Source organism: Leopardus geoffroyi, chromosome A3, assembly GCF_018350155.1.
Source record: "Leopardus geoffroyi isolate Oge1 chromosome A3, O.geoffroyi_Oge1_pat1.0, whole genome shotgun sequence".
Taxonomy (NCBI): Eukaryota; Metazoa; Chordata; class Mammalia; order Carnivora; family Felidae; genus Leopardus; species Leopardus geoffroyi.
This window is the reverse complement of record NC_059336.1, coordinates 63164425-63182892: the sequence shown is the minus strand read 5'-3', so window position 1 is coordinate 63182892 and position 18468 is coordinate 63164425. Positions and strand designations below refer to the sequence as shown.

The following is an 18468-nucleotide window of genomic DNA, read 5'->3' as shown; positions in this document are numbered from 1 at the left end:
AATTATTAAAATAGACTTTCAAAGTTCTCAGTGTGTTTATCCATACTTGTGTTGCTCCGCCCACCTCCCCCCCACCACCTTTTGATTTCCATAATGGGGCTGAAGGGTTTCTGTGACATGCGTCGTTCTCCTTGGCACTGGCTGAGGTCAGAGGATCTCTCTCTCTGCTGCAGGTGCAGGTTTGTGCTCCTCACAGTGTTGTTGATGTCATCACTGAGCGTGAATCCACAACATGCTTACGTAAGCTGCGTGCACACGCACACAGTCATGGGTCTGCTGGATCTGTGGCCTTCATTCTAAATAGAAGCCACCTAGAGATACAACAGGATTTGTCTTTCTCTGCTCAATTCTAATATGTAATGTCATGTAGAGTGAGAATAGAATGCGTCTGCCTTGGTGCCTCCATTCCGGACATCTCCGTGGAGAACTGCTAAATATAAAATCTAAACAGTTTACAAACATCACTACCCTGTGCTTGCAAAGGCAGGCATCATTGTGGCCTGCTTCTTTGGCCAAGAGTGTTCTGATAAACCCAGCACATGAGCCAGTTTGGACTGTGAGACCGTTGATTTTTCCCTCTTCAGCAAGACTTTGATTTTGAAAAGGTACATTTTTTTCATATGAGACCGCTAACATAGAGCAAGTCGTTTGCCTTTCTTTGCTAAAATCAATGTATAGGTTTTCTGTAGCTAGTAAGCTCTTGGATCAAATAACTGGTCCCTGAATAGTCCCCTTTGCTTGGAATTGTGCAGGGAACCCAGGGCATAGGTCGGGATCGAGGACATAGGGTTCTTACCAGTTGCTGTGTCTTCCCACACCAACGTGGTTTTCTGCAAAGAAACCAGAGCTGTGTTCTGCAGGTGTCTGTTTTCTTTGAGGGGAATATTTTGAGGAAACCTAACAGGGAGGAACTGAGCATTTAGGAAAAATATATTTTCACAGCAGGATATTGCTTTTTCTCTTTTTTGGTTTAGGTTTTCCATTTGTTACAAGCCTTCTCAGACTCCAAATACAGACTGAATACATACTTTCAGCAGGAGCTGGCTGACGTTGCTGTTTGTACCAGAGCCAAACTCTGGCTGGCCGAGAGGTATGTTAAAACCCCACATGAGCGAGGAGTTATCAGGGGTTAGGAATACATTGGAGAATTGCTGTTTCTAGTTGTGGGAGTTTTAAAAGTCATTGGCATGAGTTTTATAAACTTATTGGAGTATTTATCTTTTTAGAACTTTGGGTTGTGGTGAAGAAAGAAAAATATTTTCCTGACAATTTTTCTGAAACTGCTCTATGGCTGGGGGGCATGTAATATGGCTTTTTATCTGTCCACCAATCAGCTTGTTTCTATTAATACCTGCCATGTGCCCAAGCCTGTGTCAGATGTTATGGCAATGAAAGGCAATAACTGACTAAATCATGTGGTACAAACTCTTAGGCGCCATGGCAATTCATAGAGTAAAGATTGGGGTAAGACTTGAATAGGTACGGGGAGACCATTAGGGTGTGAATAAGAAAAAGACGTGGAAGTTGCCCCTTGTAAGGTAGGTAGTAGAATAGCTTGAATTTTGAATAATCAAGGCAAAGGAGTGTGGATACATTTATTTTTTCACTCTGGCCATTGTCAATTTATCGTGGAACTTAGAACATTTACTATGTGAAAGATGGAACAAAAAGAATTTCTCATTTAATACGCAGGGAGTCCTCTCTATAACATTGTGTTCAAATCTGTGTCTGTAAGACTCTGATGTTAGTAGGACAGTGTTACTGCAAGGACCCCCCCCCCCAAACTGTGTCCTCTCTAAGCTCCAACACACTGGGTCCAGCAGAGGCCCACATGCTACCACATTCCATGCTGGAGTGTCTTGCATTTGGTTAGGAATCAGTGCATTGGTTGTCTAACATAGAAACCTTTTTTGTTTTTCAAAAATGAACTTTTGTTCCCTTTTGTTGGCTGCCTACCTTTTGGAGGCAGGAAACGGGTATAGTATGAAGCCCGAAAGTCAGTGTAATCCAACAAAGTCTATTGAACACAGGCTGTAGCCTGTGGCCTTTGTGTTACGAGATGGAAGGGACGCAGATATAGAAGAACTAGCTCTGACTTCAAGGAACTCACATCCAGGAGGTAAGGTAATAATTTGCATCCATATGACAAGCGTAATAAGAAATGTATGTAATAAGCACAGGAGTAGCCCAGAGGAGGGACGGGGAAGAGCCTTCAAGAGATGAGTAGAATTTTACCAAGTGGCCAGGGCAGGGAGGGCATTCCGGGCTAGGGTAATGTCAGAGTCAAGAACATGACTGCGTGAAATGGCAAGGCGACGATGGAGAACTATAAAGGTAGCTCTTCTGGAACCTAGTAGAAGGTACATGAGACCGCGGAAATACGTGGAGGCCACTCGGCGAAAGCTCCTAAAGGAAACCTTTAGGCGAAAGGGAGCCCCTGAAGAATTTCTTTCTCAGTGTGTAGATATGTGAGTCTCCATGACTGTGTAAATACCTATAGCTTTGGATGGGGATATTGATGGGGAAATTCTCTCATGTCTGAAATGCCAGTAAAGTGATGGTTACCTCTTATTTTTAGACCAGTTTTTGTTTTCTCTCTTTTATGTAGAGAGAGCGAGTTGATTGACCATAAACTGCCTCTGAGCCTAGTATCGTTTGCTTTTCATGTGGCTTTTAGGTAACTCCCCTAAGCTGCCTTTTTTGGGAGAATAGGGAATTATAATCACATTTGTGCTCTCATCTGTTTATCAGTTAGCAGGCCAGGTCCTCCTAGCTGTTGTTTCTGGGGATCCGGAAGTCAGGGCTCTCCAGGAACCATCCTATGGAAATCTCTGTTTCCATCCAGGAACACCCCAAGAGGGAACCTGAATCTCCTATTCTTCAAGTGCTATAAAAGAGTTTCTGCCCCCTTAGCCTGCTACCCTTTCATGGCTGTCATAAAAAATCATCATCTGCTGGCTTCCTGAGCCCATTCCTTCTTGTTGGGTGGGAAGGAGCAGATGGTGTAACAGGCCAGCATTTGAAGGGACTTCGTGCTGTGCAGTCAGTGCCTAAAGATGGATGACCAAGCTGCCTTCAGCCTCCTCTTCAGCTGGAGAGGACCCTGTGGCCTCTTTAACTTTCCCTCTGGTCCCTATTGCAGTTTTCTATTTAGGTTTTTCAGCATCATCACTCCCCACCCCCCTACCCCCCCCCCCACACACACACACGCACTTTCTCTGATTTTTCTCCATGACATTCCAGCCCTAGAAAACAAAAGCATGAATCACCGCAGTTCACTGCGTTTCCACCTTCCTTGCTGAGAGTCTAGGAAAGCCGCTTTTATGTTTCCAGTACAGTCAACTCTTTATTATCCAAGTGTGAACTTTATACTTTGTGGGTGGTCTGTAGGTGGTTCCTAACACCAGGCTTCCTCTTGCTCCCAACACACTTTTACCGTATTAATCAGGATGTGTTCAGAGCCTGAAATAAAGTTTGGGAGGAAAGCACACTGCCAAAGCACAATTCATTCCAAAGCTGTGTATCAGTTTTTCTGTATTATCCACCTCATTGACATGATAACCTTGAGGTCCCCAAATAGAAAAGTGTACAATTGAATATAAGTGATGAAGCTTCAGCCTGCCCCGTGAGACACACCTGCCTTGTGCCTGAGGTCCTTTGAGAGTGTTGCTGTGGGAAGCTGTGTGTCTAATACCTGCATGCTCACATGAGCCCATTCTGGGTCCTAATGGGCCATTCTTGAAGCCAGCCCCTGTGGTCACGTTATCACCTGCCTTTCCCGTGAAAAAAAAAAAATTCTTTGGAGCCATTGGATAACCAATTCGGTTTTTAAAATTTTGACCCTGAAACTGAGGGCACATAAAATAAAGACTTTTGTCATATATTTATGTTTTGACTTTGCAAGATTAATTGGGATTTATATGAGGTGGTTAAGCAATAGCCATGGAGTTGTTGGGGAATTTTTGGTGATGAACGGCCAGCTGGCAACATGGCCTGAGGAGAGGCCTGGGCTTCTGCTCTTACAGGCCGCTTTTCATTCCAAGATGTCAAAGCCTTTATGGAAACCAGCTCATTAATCCTTCAAGTTCCTTCCTTCCCCTTTTTCCTCCATCCCTCCCTCCTCAGTCCAGGTCAGTGTCTCTCTCATGGCGAGAAGACAGTTTACCGGCTGCTGAAGGAAAATGAAGCCGACCCAGGCCAGAAGTGGGGTGTGCATTGGGGTCCGTGGCAGGCCTGGAGAGGCTGGCTGCAGGTGCTCTGCGAGGGCTATCAGCAGTCTCCTGCCGCCACTGCCCCCCCCCCAGCCCCCCTCTCCCCGCGTGGCCCCGTCTGCCACCCTTGCAAATGACAGATTCTAGCCCTGCTGCCCCAACTGGATTGTAGGCCCCACCTAAGTAGGAAGGACTTTTCGAAAGCCCTGTCAAATAGGACTAAGAGGTGAAAAGACTTACTATTTTGATTAAGAGTTGGAATTATTATTTGGGGCTTAAAATTTTTCAGAAATCAATGTGGTTATAAAAGGAAGAAGTGTGTGTGTGTGTGTGTGTGTGTGTGTGTGTGTGTGTGTGCGCACGTGCGTGTGTGCGTGTGTGTGTGTTTAGATAAATGTGATGAACTGAATGAACCATCAGACTAAATAAGTACAATGGATGATGGGATGACCAGGAAGAAAAATGTGCCCCACTAAATTTTTTTCACCCTTTTTTTTTCTTGGTTGTCAGTGTAGTGTATGCTTATCCTAGAAAAGTAGGCAAGTGCGAAACTTGAAAGCGAAGAGAATTTAAGTCTGCTTTTACCAACATTCGGGTGGAAACCACCATTTCTAGTTCACAGTTTTATGTATGTACTTACTTCATCTTTTCTCCTGTGCCTTTTTTTTTTTTTTAACAGAGTTGAGGTTTTGCTGTAGCTATAAGTTAGAGCTTACTTTTTTCACTTAACAGTATCATGAAAGTATTGGCTATTATTATTAAAAACTCTTGATGATGGCCAAGAAGGAAAATAGCATGGTGTTTCCTCAAAAAATTAAAAATAGCATTACCATGTGATCTAGCAATTCCACCCAAATGAATTGAAAACAGGGTCTTGAAGAGATATTTGTACATTCATGTTCACCGCTGCATTATTCACAATAGCCAAAAGGTGGAAGTAATGTAAGTGTCCATTGATGGATGAATGGGTAAACAATGTGATATATATGGACAACATAATATTATTCAGCCTTAAAAAGGAAGGAAATCCTGACAAGTGCTACAACATGGATGAACCTTGGGGATATAATGCCGAGTGAAATAAGCCTGTCACAAAAAGACAAATGTGGTTCTGATTCCACTTACACGAAATACCTAGAGCAGTTACATTCATGGAGACAGAGTAGAGTGGTGGTTGCCAGGGGCGGGGGAGGGGGAATGAGGAAGCAGCATTTAAAGGGTATAGAGTTGTAGTTTTACAAGATGGAAAGAGTTCTGGAGTTTGTGACTCTTGGTATTGGCATTTATTAAGTACGCAGATTGGCTGATGGTGAGTTTTTACTTCAGGCAGTAGTTCTTAATGCTGATGGCTGCATATTAGAATCATCTGGAGAGGTTTTAAAACCTGATGCCAGGTTCCCCCTCCAAAATTTCTGATTTTTTTTTTGGTTGAGGGTGTGGCCCAAGAACTGGTAGTTTTAAAACTCTCCAGGAGATAGTAAAATTCAGTCAGATTGAGAGCTACTGATGTGTTCTTGTGCCCTATTGTGTCTCACATCTCCTTGAGAAAGAAGATGAAGGATGAACATCGAGCAAAGTAGCAGTTATGTTAGAGGGCACTTGTGTTTTCTTCTAAGGCCACAGATTCATTTAAGAAAGTTGGAACGACCATCCCTGTAGCCTGCTACCCAGAAGATACAGTCATTAACTCTTTAGTGCCACAGGTGTGCCAGTGTGAGGGGCCACACCGTTGTGCACTTTCATATACGAGTGAATTTCTGGGATAGATTACTTGAAAGATGCCTCAGCAAAGATATATTAAGTTATGTCAGTTGCCATCAGAAGTGCCATTTAAACCTGATGCTCTGGTGTGGTCTACTGTCCTAGAAGCTTATGGCTCATTTTTGGTTTTTGAGGTAAGGCTTGAATAGAATAGGCTATATACCTGTATCACTTTCTTCAACAAATATTTATTGAGCCCTGCTGTATGCCAGACTGTATTAAATACTGCAACTATCTATTCAAACCAGACTTCACTGTAGAGTAGTCAACAGAACAGAGTCTTGTTCAATAGAATCCTAGACCTAAAAACTCTCACCTGGAAAGAATCATGAGGTTCATTGCCGTCCACTCCCATCCCCATGCATATGGGAGAGTATATAGCTCAGAGAGGTTAGGAGATCTGTTTGTTTTCTCACAGCTGACCAGGGCAGGGGTGAGATTCTATCTGATAACAATTAACATTAGGTCCCTCTTCCTTGTGGGGCTCTTTATACTGGACCCCATTCTCTACAGCTGTTCGGTTTCTTTATGTCAGGCTTTAAATGGTGTCAGCTTACCTATTGTCTAGAACAGTGTTTCTCAGACCTTGATATACACGTGAATCACCTGGGGATCTCCTTAAAAATGAAGACTCTCGTTCAGTAGGTCTGGGATGGTGCCTGAGATCTTGCATTTCTGACAAGCTCTCTTGCAATTCTGATGCTGTTGGTTCTGGAACACAGTACATATTTTGAGGGTCAAGGGTCACTGTGGTCATCCAATCCATGCCTCTTTGAAATACTCCCACCTTCACACCCTCATTCTTAAGAGCTGGAGCTTAGGGACACAGGAGAAGGCTAAGACTACTGAAGGTGTCAGCCCAGAATTCTTTCCCCATCCACCTGGGATGACCTTCCCGGAGGGGCTGCATGGCTCCAGCACTTCCTATGAGGAATGCACACTCCCTTGTCTGGGCAGCCATCCCAGTGCCCTCAGTGCCTAGGGTAGGACCAGTGCTTGTTGGCATGCAGGGAGTATTATCATTATGAAAATAACAGTCTGATAATCTGGTGAGAAAAACAGGCTCTCAGGAAGACAAGAAGAGGTCCCAAGGTTACTAGGAAAACAACCTTCGGCAATACAGTTTTGAGTATAACAGTCCTGATGGGGAGAAGAGGTGGTGGAGGTCACTAATGTTTGTTGAAGACCACTCTTCGTGCTAGACTTAATGATTTGCTACGGCAAGTTAGTTCTTTTTTGCAAAAAGTATTGGCTATATGATCCCTCCACCTCTCCATACGGCTTCCCCATCAGTGCTCCTGACACCCCCTGTTCACTCCTGCGTGTGCTTCTCATGTGCTCCTCCTTGTCCCCAGTGCTCACTGCCAGCCACTTCCACATCTCCTTCCCTGTCCACCCCCTTGTCCACTCTCATCTGTTCTCCCCATTTTCTCTCTTGGTTATTGGGCCCAACTAAGCAGAGTGGTGAGCTCCTTGAAGGCCTTGGATTTAAATGTGCAAGGAAAACCTGCTCACAGAAGACGAAGCTAGGATGGTTTTTTTGTGAGGCAATCCCACTTCAGCCCCAGGGGGTGTCTGTGGCCAGCTGCAGAAGTTCTGGTTTGGGATTCTGTTTTGCTTGACAGCTGAAGATGGCCTTTACTTTCTAGCCACCAAATTTATTCACACAAGAGAGTATACTTCCCAGGCAGGAATACAGGGGTTTAGGTCCGATTTGGTTTTCCCACTGTTCCTTAGCCCTTCTCAAATCCCTCGTGCCTCCTGGACTGCCCCCCCCCCCACCCCCCAAGGAAGAGGTCCTTCGTTTGCAACTGCTTGAAATAAAGAGAGGCCTCAGCCCTATGCCACAGCTGCAGGTTGCTGCTTCGCTCCCATGCTGCTGAAATGAATCCAGTCAAGAAGGATTGTTAAAATATTCTGATGCTCATGTGGCATTTTAAGGCTATCATTTGTGGTCCCTGCCAAAACTTTAAGGGAAGCAAGTCCTAACAGGGATGGGTTGGTTACATAGCAAGTTTCCAGGCATTGCTGGGGGGTTGGGTTTTGCTTTTTCGGTCTGTTTCTTCTTTGCTCTTTTTTTTTTCCCCCCAAAAAAGATGTGTTCCCAGTACTCCTGTCCCCCCTTCTTTTTTTAAAACTGTTTTTCTTTCAACCCCCAGATTTTACAGGGGACGGAGATTGCCATTAGGACTACTCTGAGCCCTCCCGCTCATCCTACTTGAGCCTCACACGTATTTGAAAGATGAGAGAGATGAAGTTGGTGTATCTCAGACCCAAGCTTGTTGAGATTTGTTTGCTTCTCTCTCAAACTTCTCAGAAATGTTTAAGGTCAAGCAAGATACCTCGGGATGAGATCCTGTTTGTATTTTTTAAAAACAGAGAGAACCATTGAGTTAACACGTTTCAACCCAAACCAGTGGACGAGATGCAAAACATTTTCCTCATTCTATATTCCTTTTAAAAATAGGTCACATTTTGAAGGAATAAGGTGTTTGAGAAGAAGTGAAGCTTGAGAATATATGAGGTATTTCTTGTTGACAGTCTGAGCTTATGGAAACTTGTCAGGTAAAAGTAGTCACAAGAGATCAATATATTAAACTGAGCCTTTGAGCAAGTTGCCCAAGATCAAAGCTTCTTCATATTGCAGTGAGAAATAAAAATAGGTCTTCCAGGCAATGACACATCAAGAATCCCGCTGCCAACTGCTGATGCTTTCTACTTTTCAAATATAGAAATCTGCAACCCTAACCTGGAAATGGCACTTAGTTCGATAAAGGACTCTGAAATATCTGTCTTGCTCCACCTGTAGCTGTTGGCTTTAGACGTATTGCTGTTGGAAGATTTGGGCAATGTTGTCATTGCCCAGCTTGCAAAGGAGTGCAGGCTTTAAGTGTCCTCAACACATTTTCCTAATGTTATGTAAAACACTAATATAGTGGGTTATTTTTTTCCCTGTAGCATGTAACATGTTCCATCTTTTGGATAAATCAACACATGGAACCATTCCCAATGAACTCCAGCCAATTCAGATTCACAAACAGCACAAAGCCATGTAGTAGGCACAGTGGGGAACATAGAGATGAATGATGTCATCCCTATTTCAGAAACCACGTAAATAAAACAGGTATGGATTTCATCAGCTGTAAATAAATAAGAATCTGGTGGATTCCAGAATGAGGTCAGAGGATGTGACAGGAGCCAGTTTGTGGGGTTGGGGTTCCAAGGAAGTCTTCTAGGATGAGGGAAAAGTCTTTAAAGGCTGGCTGAGATTTAATTGTTAGATAAGGTTAATTTTCTTCGATTGGAGAATTGAGTGAGGTTAGACTGATAGAGAGCCTGTGTTGCTAAATAAATTGTGAAGGTCTCATTGCCCAAGTACAAAGGAAGGAATCTTAGCACAGTGCTCAGCATTGTGGGAACCACTTTAGGCATATATAATGGAGTCTCTGTTGTCAGAGTTTAGTGATGGTTCAGTCTGGTTGAAAAGAGAGCTTATCCATGTGAAACAACCAACAGTGACGTGCATAAAGAAGTTCTAATTCTATAGTGCATATAATAAGTACAAGAATTCAGAAAAGAATGTGGACTGGAACAGTCAGGGGAGGCTTTGCTTTATAGGGGAGTTAGGTATTTGAGATGGGTCCTGGAGCATTGGTGTGATTTGGAAACACTAAAGGTGGTAGGAAAAGAGCATGTCCAGATTGTGGACGGCATGGGTGAGGGCACACTGTAGAGAACACGTGTGATATATTGTGTGCCAGTGAGGGATAGAGCTGAAGAAGACCTGGTGTGTTTTGGAGAGCAGTACAAGATTTGATAAGAGACCAGTTGTAGCAGGCCTTAAATGTCAGCCAGAGGAATTTGGATTTGATCCAAGAGTTAAGAGGAAGTCAGTGAGCTTAGGCTTACACTGGTAAATAGGCTGCTGTCTCCATGCACAAGAGATACACTGAGGAGTGTGTTAAATCTTTCCAGCCTCTCCCAGTGATCAACAAAATTTCCAGCCCCTCCTGGTGGTTAGCAAAAGCTCCCTGGTAGCCATCTACCAGCTCTCTGTCACCAGGAAGCCCCTGTTGCCTGCCTGGCAGCTGGTAATGGGAAGAGAAATGCTTCCTGAGTGCTTCGTAGACTGCATGGCTGTTGTCTTCTCAGCATTGCCAAGAGGACCATCAAGCCACAGAATGTATAGCAGTAAGGGAATTTAGAGATCATCTAGTCCAGTGGAATCCTTTCGTTAAGTAGAAGCTTAAGTGGGAGTTCAAGATGTTGAAGATAGTAGAGAGAACATATGTGGTACAAGCAGGGGTGGGGGCCTGGAGGCCCACCCGCATGGCCCCTCACCCATTGGGGGCCCCAAAAGGGACTAAGAGGAGCATCCTTATTTCAAAATAGGAATCTAATCCAAACCAGTATTTGTAGATGAGAAATTAGGCACAAGAGGGCAGGTGACTTCTTCCTACTTGACTTCCTACTTCCTACTTCCTTCTTCGGACGAGCCAGCCAGCTTCCTACTTGACAGATGTGGCTGGCTCCAGAGGTGGCCCATGTTGGGCTATAAATAGCAGATTTTTTTTTTTTGCCTCATGATCCATTTCCTTCTTCTACTGTGGCCTGATCATCCTCATAGCATATTCTGCAACCCTGTGCCCTTGGGCTGCCCGACACCCTTTCCCAGGAACTGCCCTCCTTGGACAGGGACCCATGCTCTAGACCTTTTGCCATCAAAAGTTAGCTATCGAAGACCCTCTTCCTTTAGAAATCTACTTTCAGCTAGCTGACTGCCATTGCCCCTTGAGCCGGCCAACAAATCGTGCTAGCATGTTACTAAGTTCTAATATGTACGTAAGTTCATTCTCCCGGATCATACTGCTGTTTTTCAGCAGCAGTCTTTGGAGACAGTACCCTTAGCTGAAGGCAGGTTTTCAGGCAACACACTGACCTGGCAGGAGCGCTTCTTTAGGCCTTGCTTGGCCTCCTGGTTCTCTGCCCTCATACTGAGCTGACTCAGCCCTGGCACTTGTGTCCTGCGTGGCCAGGCTTCAGCTGCCTCCAGGAGGGCTTTTGGGGCATGTGGACTGGTCTTACATGAATAGACCAAAGGAGCAGCTTCAAGAGAAACCCTTCAGAGCCTCACTGTCCTTCCTATCCCCTGCGCATGATACCCAGGCTTCCTTAGCGATAGGATTGGCCCGCACACCCCTAGAAATAACATTTTCCCAAGCAGTTTGGGGTACTTATTCCAGGGCTCCCTGCCTGAACCCAAAGCCCCTGTGTTTCTGGGTGACCACAGGGAGGGTCACATTGAGAGGGACTTGGGGAACGGAAAAGTCTCTAACCTGCATATGCACTTTGTGAAGTTGAGTAGAGGCAGAGTATACTCGAGGTTAGCAGGTCTGGGTTCTGGTCCCTGTTCAGTTCTAAACCAACCACGCGGGGCTAGCCATTTTGTTTGGGACTCCATTTTTATCTGTAAAGGGGGAAGCTGTAACATGATGGTGGGAAACCGATGAGGGCAAGGAAGGATGTGGTGAGTAATGGGCATGAACGTACAGAAGAGGTGAGCAAATAGAGGAAACATCTATTGTCAGATAATTAAGTCTTTATCAACATAATCAGCCAGGTTGAAAATGGGCCTTTCTGTTGGCCCTTACAGGAACGGCTGTGCCTGGAGCCTGGCTTTTCACCAGACTGGATACAGGACGCAACACCACAGCCTGTGGCTGCAAACCAAAATACTCTCCTTGTTTGGCATGGTGTCTCACTTTTCATCTGATTGTGTTTGGGACACATAGATATAATTTGTCTAAAAAACCTTGATTCTATTCTTAGTTTTTGCCCTAATCTTGGGCAGGTCACTTGAGCTATATGAGCTACTTTGTTGATCTGTAAAAAATGGGAATAATAATGCCTATTTTTTTCTTCCCTCTTAAGAATCTTATAAAGTAGAAGTATTTTTTGAAGACAAAACTTTTAATAAAAGGTAGTTGATATTATGATTATCATCATTACTATTATTACCAGGGATCATTTCCAAGTGTGTGCTTTGCCAAGTGCACATTAACATAGTTCTGTTGACTGTGCTGTTGGAAATTCTCACCTTGTGATCTACATACAGACTTCTCATGCAGCTTCTTGAAGTTTTTATTCACCTTACTTATTTATCCTTTTTAATAATCCTGGGGAGAAGGTAGGGTTTGAAAAGAAAAGGGACTTCTGTTAACATTTTATATAATAACTGAAGCTATATATCCTCCAAGCCCCAAACTGTACAATAAAAGTTTTCTTGGATACTACTTTTTTCCCATAATTCCTAGCACATAGCTTATTAAGTTATTAACCAGCAATTTCTCTGGCAGCATATTAAACTTTACTTTTAAACAAGTCACAGAGGGGGGGAAACATGCATCTCTCATAAAAGGAATAAAAAACATACACCCTCTAAAACGATTTCCCCAGGCTTTGAACAAATCCCAAGCCCCACACAAGGTCTCTTTTTCCTCATTCTCTGCACATAACTTGAGTGTTAGTACATTAATGAGAAAAAGATGCCTAATAGAAAGATGGAAAAATATGAGGGCCTCTGGGGGGTGTGGGAGGCTCCCTGGGGGTCCTCTGAAAAGGCAGGTGAGCCTTAATGGAGGGAAAAGGCAAAGCCTTGGCCTTGAGATTGCAGGCTTCCTCTTGAGCAGCAGTTTTGCCAGGGAAGCAGAGGCAGCTGTGGCCTGGGCCCTGACCTACGCAGTGCCCTGGTGCCTTCGACAGACTGCCTGTGCCTTGTGGAGTGCCTACCCAGAACCCTGGTAAAGTGCTTGGGGCCCTGTTTTCACAGATTCCATTCCCCGGAACAAAAGCTGCTTTTCCAGGGGAAGCCCCATGTGCTGTGCAGCGCAATGCTGGAAGCTGGGGCTCACAGCTCCTGGTCTCTTGCTTTGGGCATGGCAACTCAGTCAATTCCCTATAAGTTGGTCAACCACCAGAACAGGGCATGAAGATGGCTTCACTTTAAAAGGAAAATTCAAGTAGGAGGGCTACAGGGCAGCCTCTACGTGTGGGTGTGAGTATAAACACTTGCAAAGCTCCGACCAAGGAAGGCTGGATGGAAGCTGGAGCGTACCATAAAAATGCAGCTCAGCCGTCACACCCCCTCAGGGGAGGGCAAGGTAAACGAGCAGCCCTGGGTAGCCAGCCAGATCCTGCGTGCTGCTGCCAGCTGGCCCTGCATACAGATCTAAATTCTGGATGTTACAGTGGGGGAAAATAACTTGTTTAAAAATATACATTCTGCAATTCATGACCATTTGGCATCTTGGTTTAAACAAATCCCCTATTGTTCCTCCAAGAATGCCATGTGATGGTTGCTTGGCTGGGGGCTGTGGTAAAAATGGAAATCAGCAGGGAGAGAGGGGTTCTTTTTTATTTAATTTACACTTCCACATTTATATGACTTAATGTGGCCTTCATCAAAGAAGTACCTCCTGGCTCCTAATCCATAACAGCTCTTCCTTTTATATCCAAATGTAAGGAGAGGCAACTCTGGTCTGTGGGCAGCTACCAATGCAGAGACATGAACTGCCTAGGTTTGCAAAGATGGCCAGCGGGATCTCTGGGAGACCAAAGGATGGTCAGCAAAACACTGTGTCAGGTCGCGCATTCGGATTGTCCTTGGAGACTGTTTTCTGATGGTTAATTAGGGAGGGTTTTCTTGGAGGACAGGCTTTGAAGTGAACTTTCAATAAAGGACATGGTGTGGCTGGACATATGTCACGGGGAGATTGTAGCAGGATATGGGAGGATGTTCTAGACTCTTTTCCCCCTCTCCCTCTCCTACCACCTCCTCTCCCTCATTATTCTTCTCCTTGCCCCTCCCCCCACTTCTCATCTGCCTTCTCTCCCCTTGCTCCCCACCTACTTTTCCTGGTTTTCTTCTTTCCAGCCTATTTTGGGCCTGATGGTGGTCCCTGGGATATTACTTCATTAACACCCTGGCTGGCTCCATGGTAAGAGGCTGCTAGTGCTTTTTGCGCATTGTGGTTGAGAGCGGAAGCCGTCTGAGTAGGAGTGAGGCAGTGTAGGGGCCAGCGTTAGAGCCCGCAATGGGTTGTGATGAGCCCCTACTAGGACTCGAGCTCCAGAGTCATTTTAAGCCGTCATGCTTGTCACCTGCACCTGTCTGATTTTCTGGCCTTCATTGGTCCCTGCATGTGGCAGGCATGTTCTCACCACTGTATCTGCTCCAGTGAGCTCTCCTGCCTGGATTCCTTCTTCCCCTTCCTGAGCCAAATCCTTCCGTGTCTCCAGACCCCCTCCTCCACGACATTCCCTCTGATTGTTTTTTTATACCATAAGCTCTGCAAGATCAGAACTTTCTCCTCTCCCTCCCTTTCTGTCCCAAGTAGGATATCCCCCATGGTACTCAGTAAATGTTTCTAGATTAATGAGGTTAAGTCATGAGTCTGATTCAGCTTCTGGGGGAGTAGTTCCCTGGATATTAGAGTGATCTCAGACCCTGACTCTGTTGAAGTCCAGATACAGTCATTTGACTTAGAGACCTTAACAGACACTAGCAGTCTACAGCCATAACAGCTATTTCCAGCCCTCTGAAGATGACAGTGAATGCTTCTGGGAGAGCATAGTATGCCCAAAGTGAACTGTCTGTCCCTTCTGGGGGGCCCACCAAAGCTTCACACTAGTGAGTGGGGATCTCAGCTTTCCAGCATGGATTGGGCTGATGGGGTCCCACTGGCAGCTTCAACCCTTTGGGGCTTTTGAGTTCTGAAAGGTCACTCCTAAGCTCTCCCATTGGGTGTTTCACTCATCCTCTATGATTTCCTGTTGTCTTCCCCTCCCATGTCTCCTTTGCATTTCTCATTATTCTCCAAACATGTCATGTGTCTTTGGACATGCTGCTTCTTCTGCTGGGGTCACTCTGCCCATGTTCTGTATCCCAGACTTCTCATTCTCCAGCTTTTTGCCAAGTCACTTCCTGACTCACCCAGAAGGACTAGGCAGGTCCCTCTTCAACCATCCTTAATTTTTACTCTGTCAAACCCTTCTTTTGGGCCACCCCTCATACTCTAAAATGATTGGTTGCTTGTTTCTCCCACTAAACTAGTGGCTTTCAAGATTTTTTGACAATCACTTGAAACAGATAATTTTACATATGACCTAATGTGTATGTGTGCTGTGTCTATGTGTGTATATATGTATACACACATGAATTCTTGCATGGTTTGAGATTGTGATAATATTTATATAAGACATGACCAGTCTGTTAAAAAAAAATGCAACAGAGAGGAAATTTATTCAAGTTGTAGCATATTTAGTTTCAGGAATGTTTGCTTTCAACATATCCACCATCACTTTGGATACCAATCATAACCCTGTTGAATCCATTCAGTATAATGCAGGGTGGTTTATTACCTGGAAGGGAAAAAAGGAGAACAAATCAATGTTTTTATTTAAAATAATTGCATTTCATAAATTATTGACTTCTAACACCAAAGGTAATTTATTAAAAACTGATCCCGGGCAAGGACTTTATGGAAACAAGTGAAGGAAGTAGTGCACCTTGATGAACTCTGATTATATTTTCCTCCTCCCTTTCCCTCCCTCCCTCCTTCCCTTCTTCTTTTCCTCCCTCTCTGTCCCTCTTATCCTCCTCCTCTCCCTCCCTCTGTTGCCCCAAATCCTCTCTGTTTCCCCTCCCTCCTTCCTCTTCTCCTTCCCCTCCCTTCCTTTCTCTCTGTTATGCTGGTCACCACTCATATGAATGTTGATTTCATAATCAACAAAATGGGTCATAACCTACAATTTAGAACACTATTCAGGACTCTAAGTTCCTTGAGGGCAGTGACTATGTCACTGAATCATTTTATCTTCATATTTCCAAACCCTGGCACTACTGAGAGCTCTCAGTAGCCTCTCAGTTAATGTTTTCTGAATGAATGGGCCTCAGTTAAGAACCTCTGTAGCCACCGGGATTCCGGAAGGGACAGGAGAAGTGAATAATTTATCTCAGACTTCCCAGGAACTCCTGCTGTCCTCTAGACACTGGGGCCATTGTGGACGTGTCTGGGGAGCCCTACTCTCTCCGCCCTGCGTTCTGCCTCCCCCCAATTTCCAGGAGAGAGGGCAGGAGGTTTAATGAAGTGCAGAGATTTCCCAAGGCAGAAATGGATTAATCAGGTTCTCAGGTGGTTATTTGTCAAGGGACACATGTTTAAAAAAATAGAAGAAAGTGAGATTCTTAACAAGCCCTTTGTTCGGTTTTATATATGTAAACTTGGTCCTCCTAGTACCCGCGTCCTGCTGCTCCTTCCACAGCCTCCGTTCTGCCGTCTTTCAGCCCATCTGTTAGACCCTGACCATTTCTGATTTTTTTTTTTTTTTTTGAACACTCTAAATCTCTATTATACCATACCCCATGCCAGGATTTTTCCATTTGGGAGTAGAAAAAAATCCCCAAGCCCACCAAAACCCTGTGGGTTGGTTTCCTGTCCAGCTGGCTTGCTGTTCCCTGGGATTTTATTCCCATCATCAAAGTGGCTTCACAGACCGAGAACAAACCTCTGGCTCACCCTGAACTCACAGTGTACCATTCCCAAGTCCGAATAAATACAAAGTAATAGTGAGAGAAAGAGAAAGACAACACAATTATTTTCCTGACCTAGAAGCCAGTTCAGAGTGAGGCCCAACTCTAACTCCAGACAGGGATATTATGTGGCTGTGATTGTGGCTGAGGCTGTGGCCATGGCTATGCTTGAGGGTAGAGCCAAGAACAGTGGACTCTAAGCCAGAATTTTTCTCTGATTCTGTCTCAGAGGAAAAGCCAAGGATGGACTCCTTTGTGGCCCCGACCCTCTGTTTCCTGGAATCCAAAGCAGCAGCATTTGAGGGAGTCCCCCACAGTCTCGTTGACTGTGTCAGACCTGGCCCAGAGCGTCTCTGTTATGGGGGCAGAGTGGTCCCGGAAGTGTCCCAAGAGTCCAGCAAGGTCGACAACTGGTGCCAGGTCCAAAAAAGATACAGAGCACTTCAACCAGGCATGGAGCCCTAAAGACTGCCTACCTTTCCTCTATTCATGTAGAAATTAAAAAAAATATACATTAACTTAGCTAAAAATATCATGGAAACTAGGCCCCTCATCAGAGTTGAAAATCAAACCAGCTCTCCAGAAATTTCCCTTTATGGTTCTGTATGGCTCCACCAACAGGAAAACATCCAGGATGAAAAGCTATGACTCTAAGGCCATATGGGAACAGGCAGTGCATTTTTATACTAAGAAGCACCCAGTTGGAATGAAGTATCCTGTGTCCTGAAAGCCCAGCCTGCCTTATTCTTGTTCCTACTTTTCAGCACATTCTCTAATCTTCCCACCCTGATCTTCCCAGGTCTGTGGACAAGCCAGACTAATTCCTTCCCACGTCTGTTGCCGCCTCTTAGAATGCCCTTCCCTGTCAACTTTGTCTAGCTAAATTCTTCCCATCTTTCACAGCCCGGTTGGAATTACATCTTCATAAACCTTTTTCATTTCTCCAGTCCACCTTGATGTTCTTTCTCTTAACTCCTTACATCCTGTCCCAAAGTTTGCTGTTATTTTTGCCTCCATAACTGGACAGAATTCTCTGAGATCAGAAATCATCTCATGTACCTCACTTCCCAGGACTTAGCTCAAAGCTAGTGCTTTGAGGGGATTCCATCTGCTACCTGCAGGCCACTTACTCAGCCCTGTGCTACCTATCTAATGATTCATTAACCCCAGCATTGGCTCTTCTCACTTTCTTTCTTCAGTGCCCCTTTTTTTGGCAGAGGGAAGTCCTACCTGTTAAACAGTGGCAACAGTAGAATTGCAAATTATACCATCAAAGAAGTTTTCATAAGCTGGGCCTTTCACAGGGAGTAGAAGAATAAAGACAGGAAATTAGAATTAAGAGAACTGGGGAAAATGAGATAGAAACAAAAGATAGGGGGAGGATTAGGGAGAAAAATTCCAAAAAGATAAAAGTTTTAAGCAACAACAACAAAAAATGGAACTGTAAGGTACTATAAGAAAATGTGGGACAATTAAAAAATTTTATATAAAATTTATATAAAAGTGTAAAACCCAGGAGTCATAAATAAAAATACTAATATATTTGGCTGCATAGAATTGAACATTAAATTGCAAAAAATATGTAAAGTTAAAAGACAAATGATAAACTGCAAAAACATTTGTAACACATGTGACAAAAAGTAGATTTCCTTAATATACAAAGAGCTCCTATGAACCAATAAGGAAAAGACCCACGACATAACGGACAGGGGAGTTGAAAACATTGCATAGAAAAGGCAATTCAAGTATCTTTTTTGAAAAGCATATGAAATGATGATCAATCTCACTTAAAAGAAAATAATTGCAACTTCAAATGATGAGATCTTGTTTTTCACCCTGGCAAAAGTCAAAAAGTTTAATAGTGCACTGTGTTGGTCAGGTTGTGGGAGACTAGAATTCTTACAT

The 18468-nt window shown here is 44.3% G+C and overlaps 1 protein-coding gene across 7 annotated transcripts in view; it reads left to right on the top strand.

The window, feature by feature from the left end:
- Positions 1 to 18468, top strand: part of THADA (THADA armadillo repeat containing) — a 330511-nt gene that overhangs the window by 231422 nt on the left and 80621 nt on the right. For all 7 annotated transcript variants that reach the window (XM_045445868.1, XM_045445865.1, XM_045445866.1 and 4 more), the window contains one exon: positions 975 to 1090. In XM_045445868.1, the coding sequence (XP_045301824.1) occupies positions 975 to 1090 (116 nt within the window). The remainder of the gene's footprint in view (positions 1 to 974; positions 1091 to 18468) is intronic.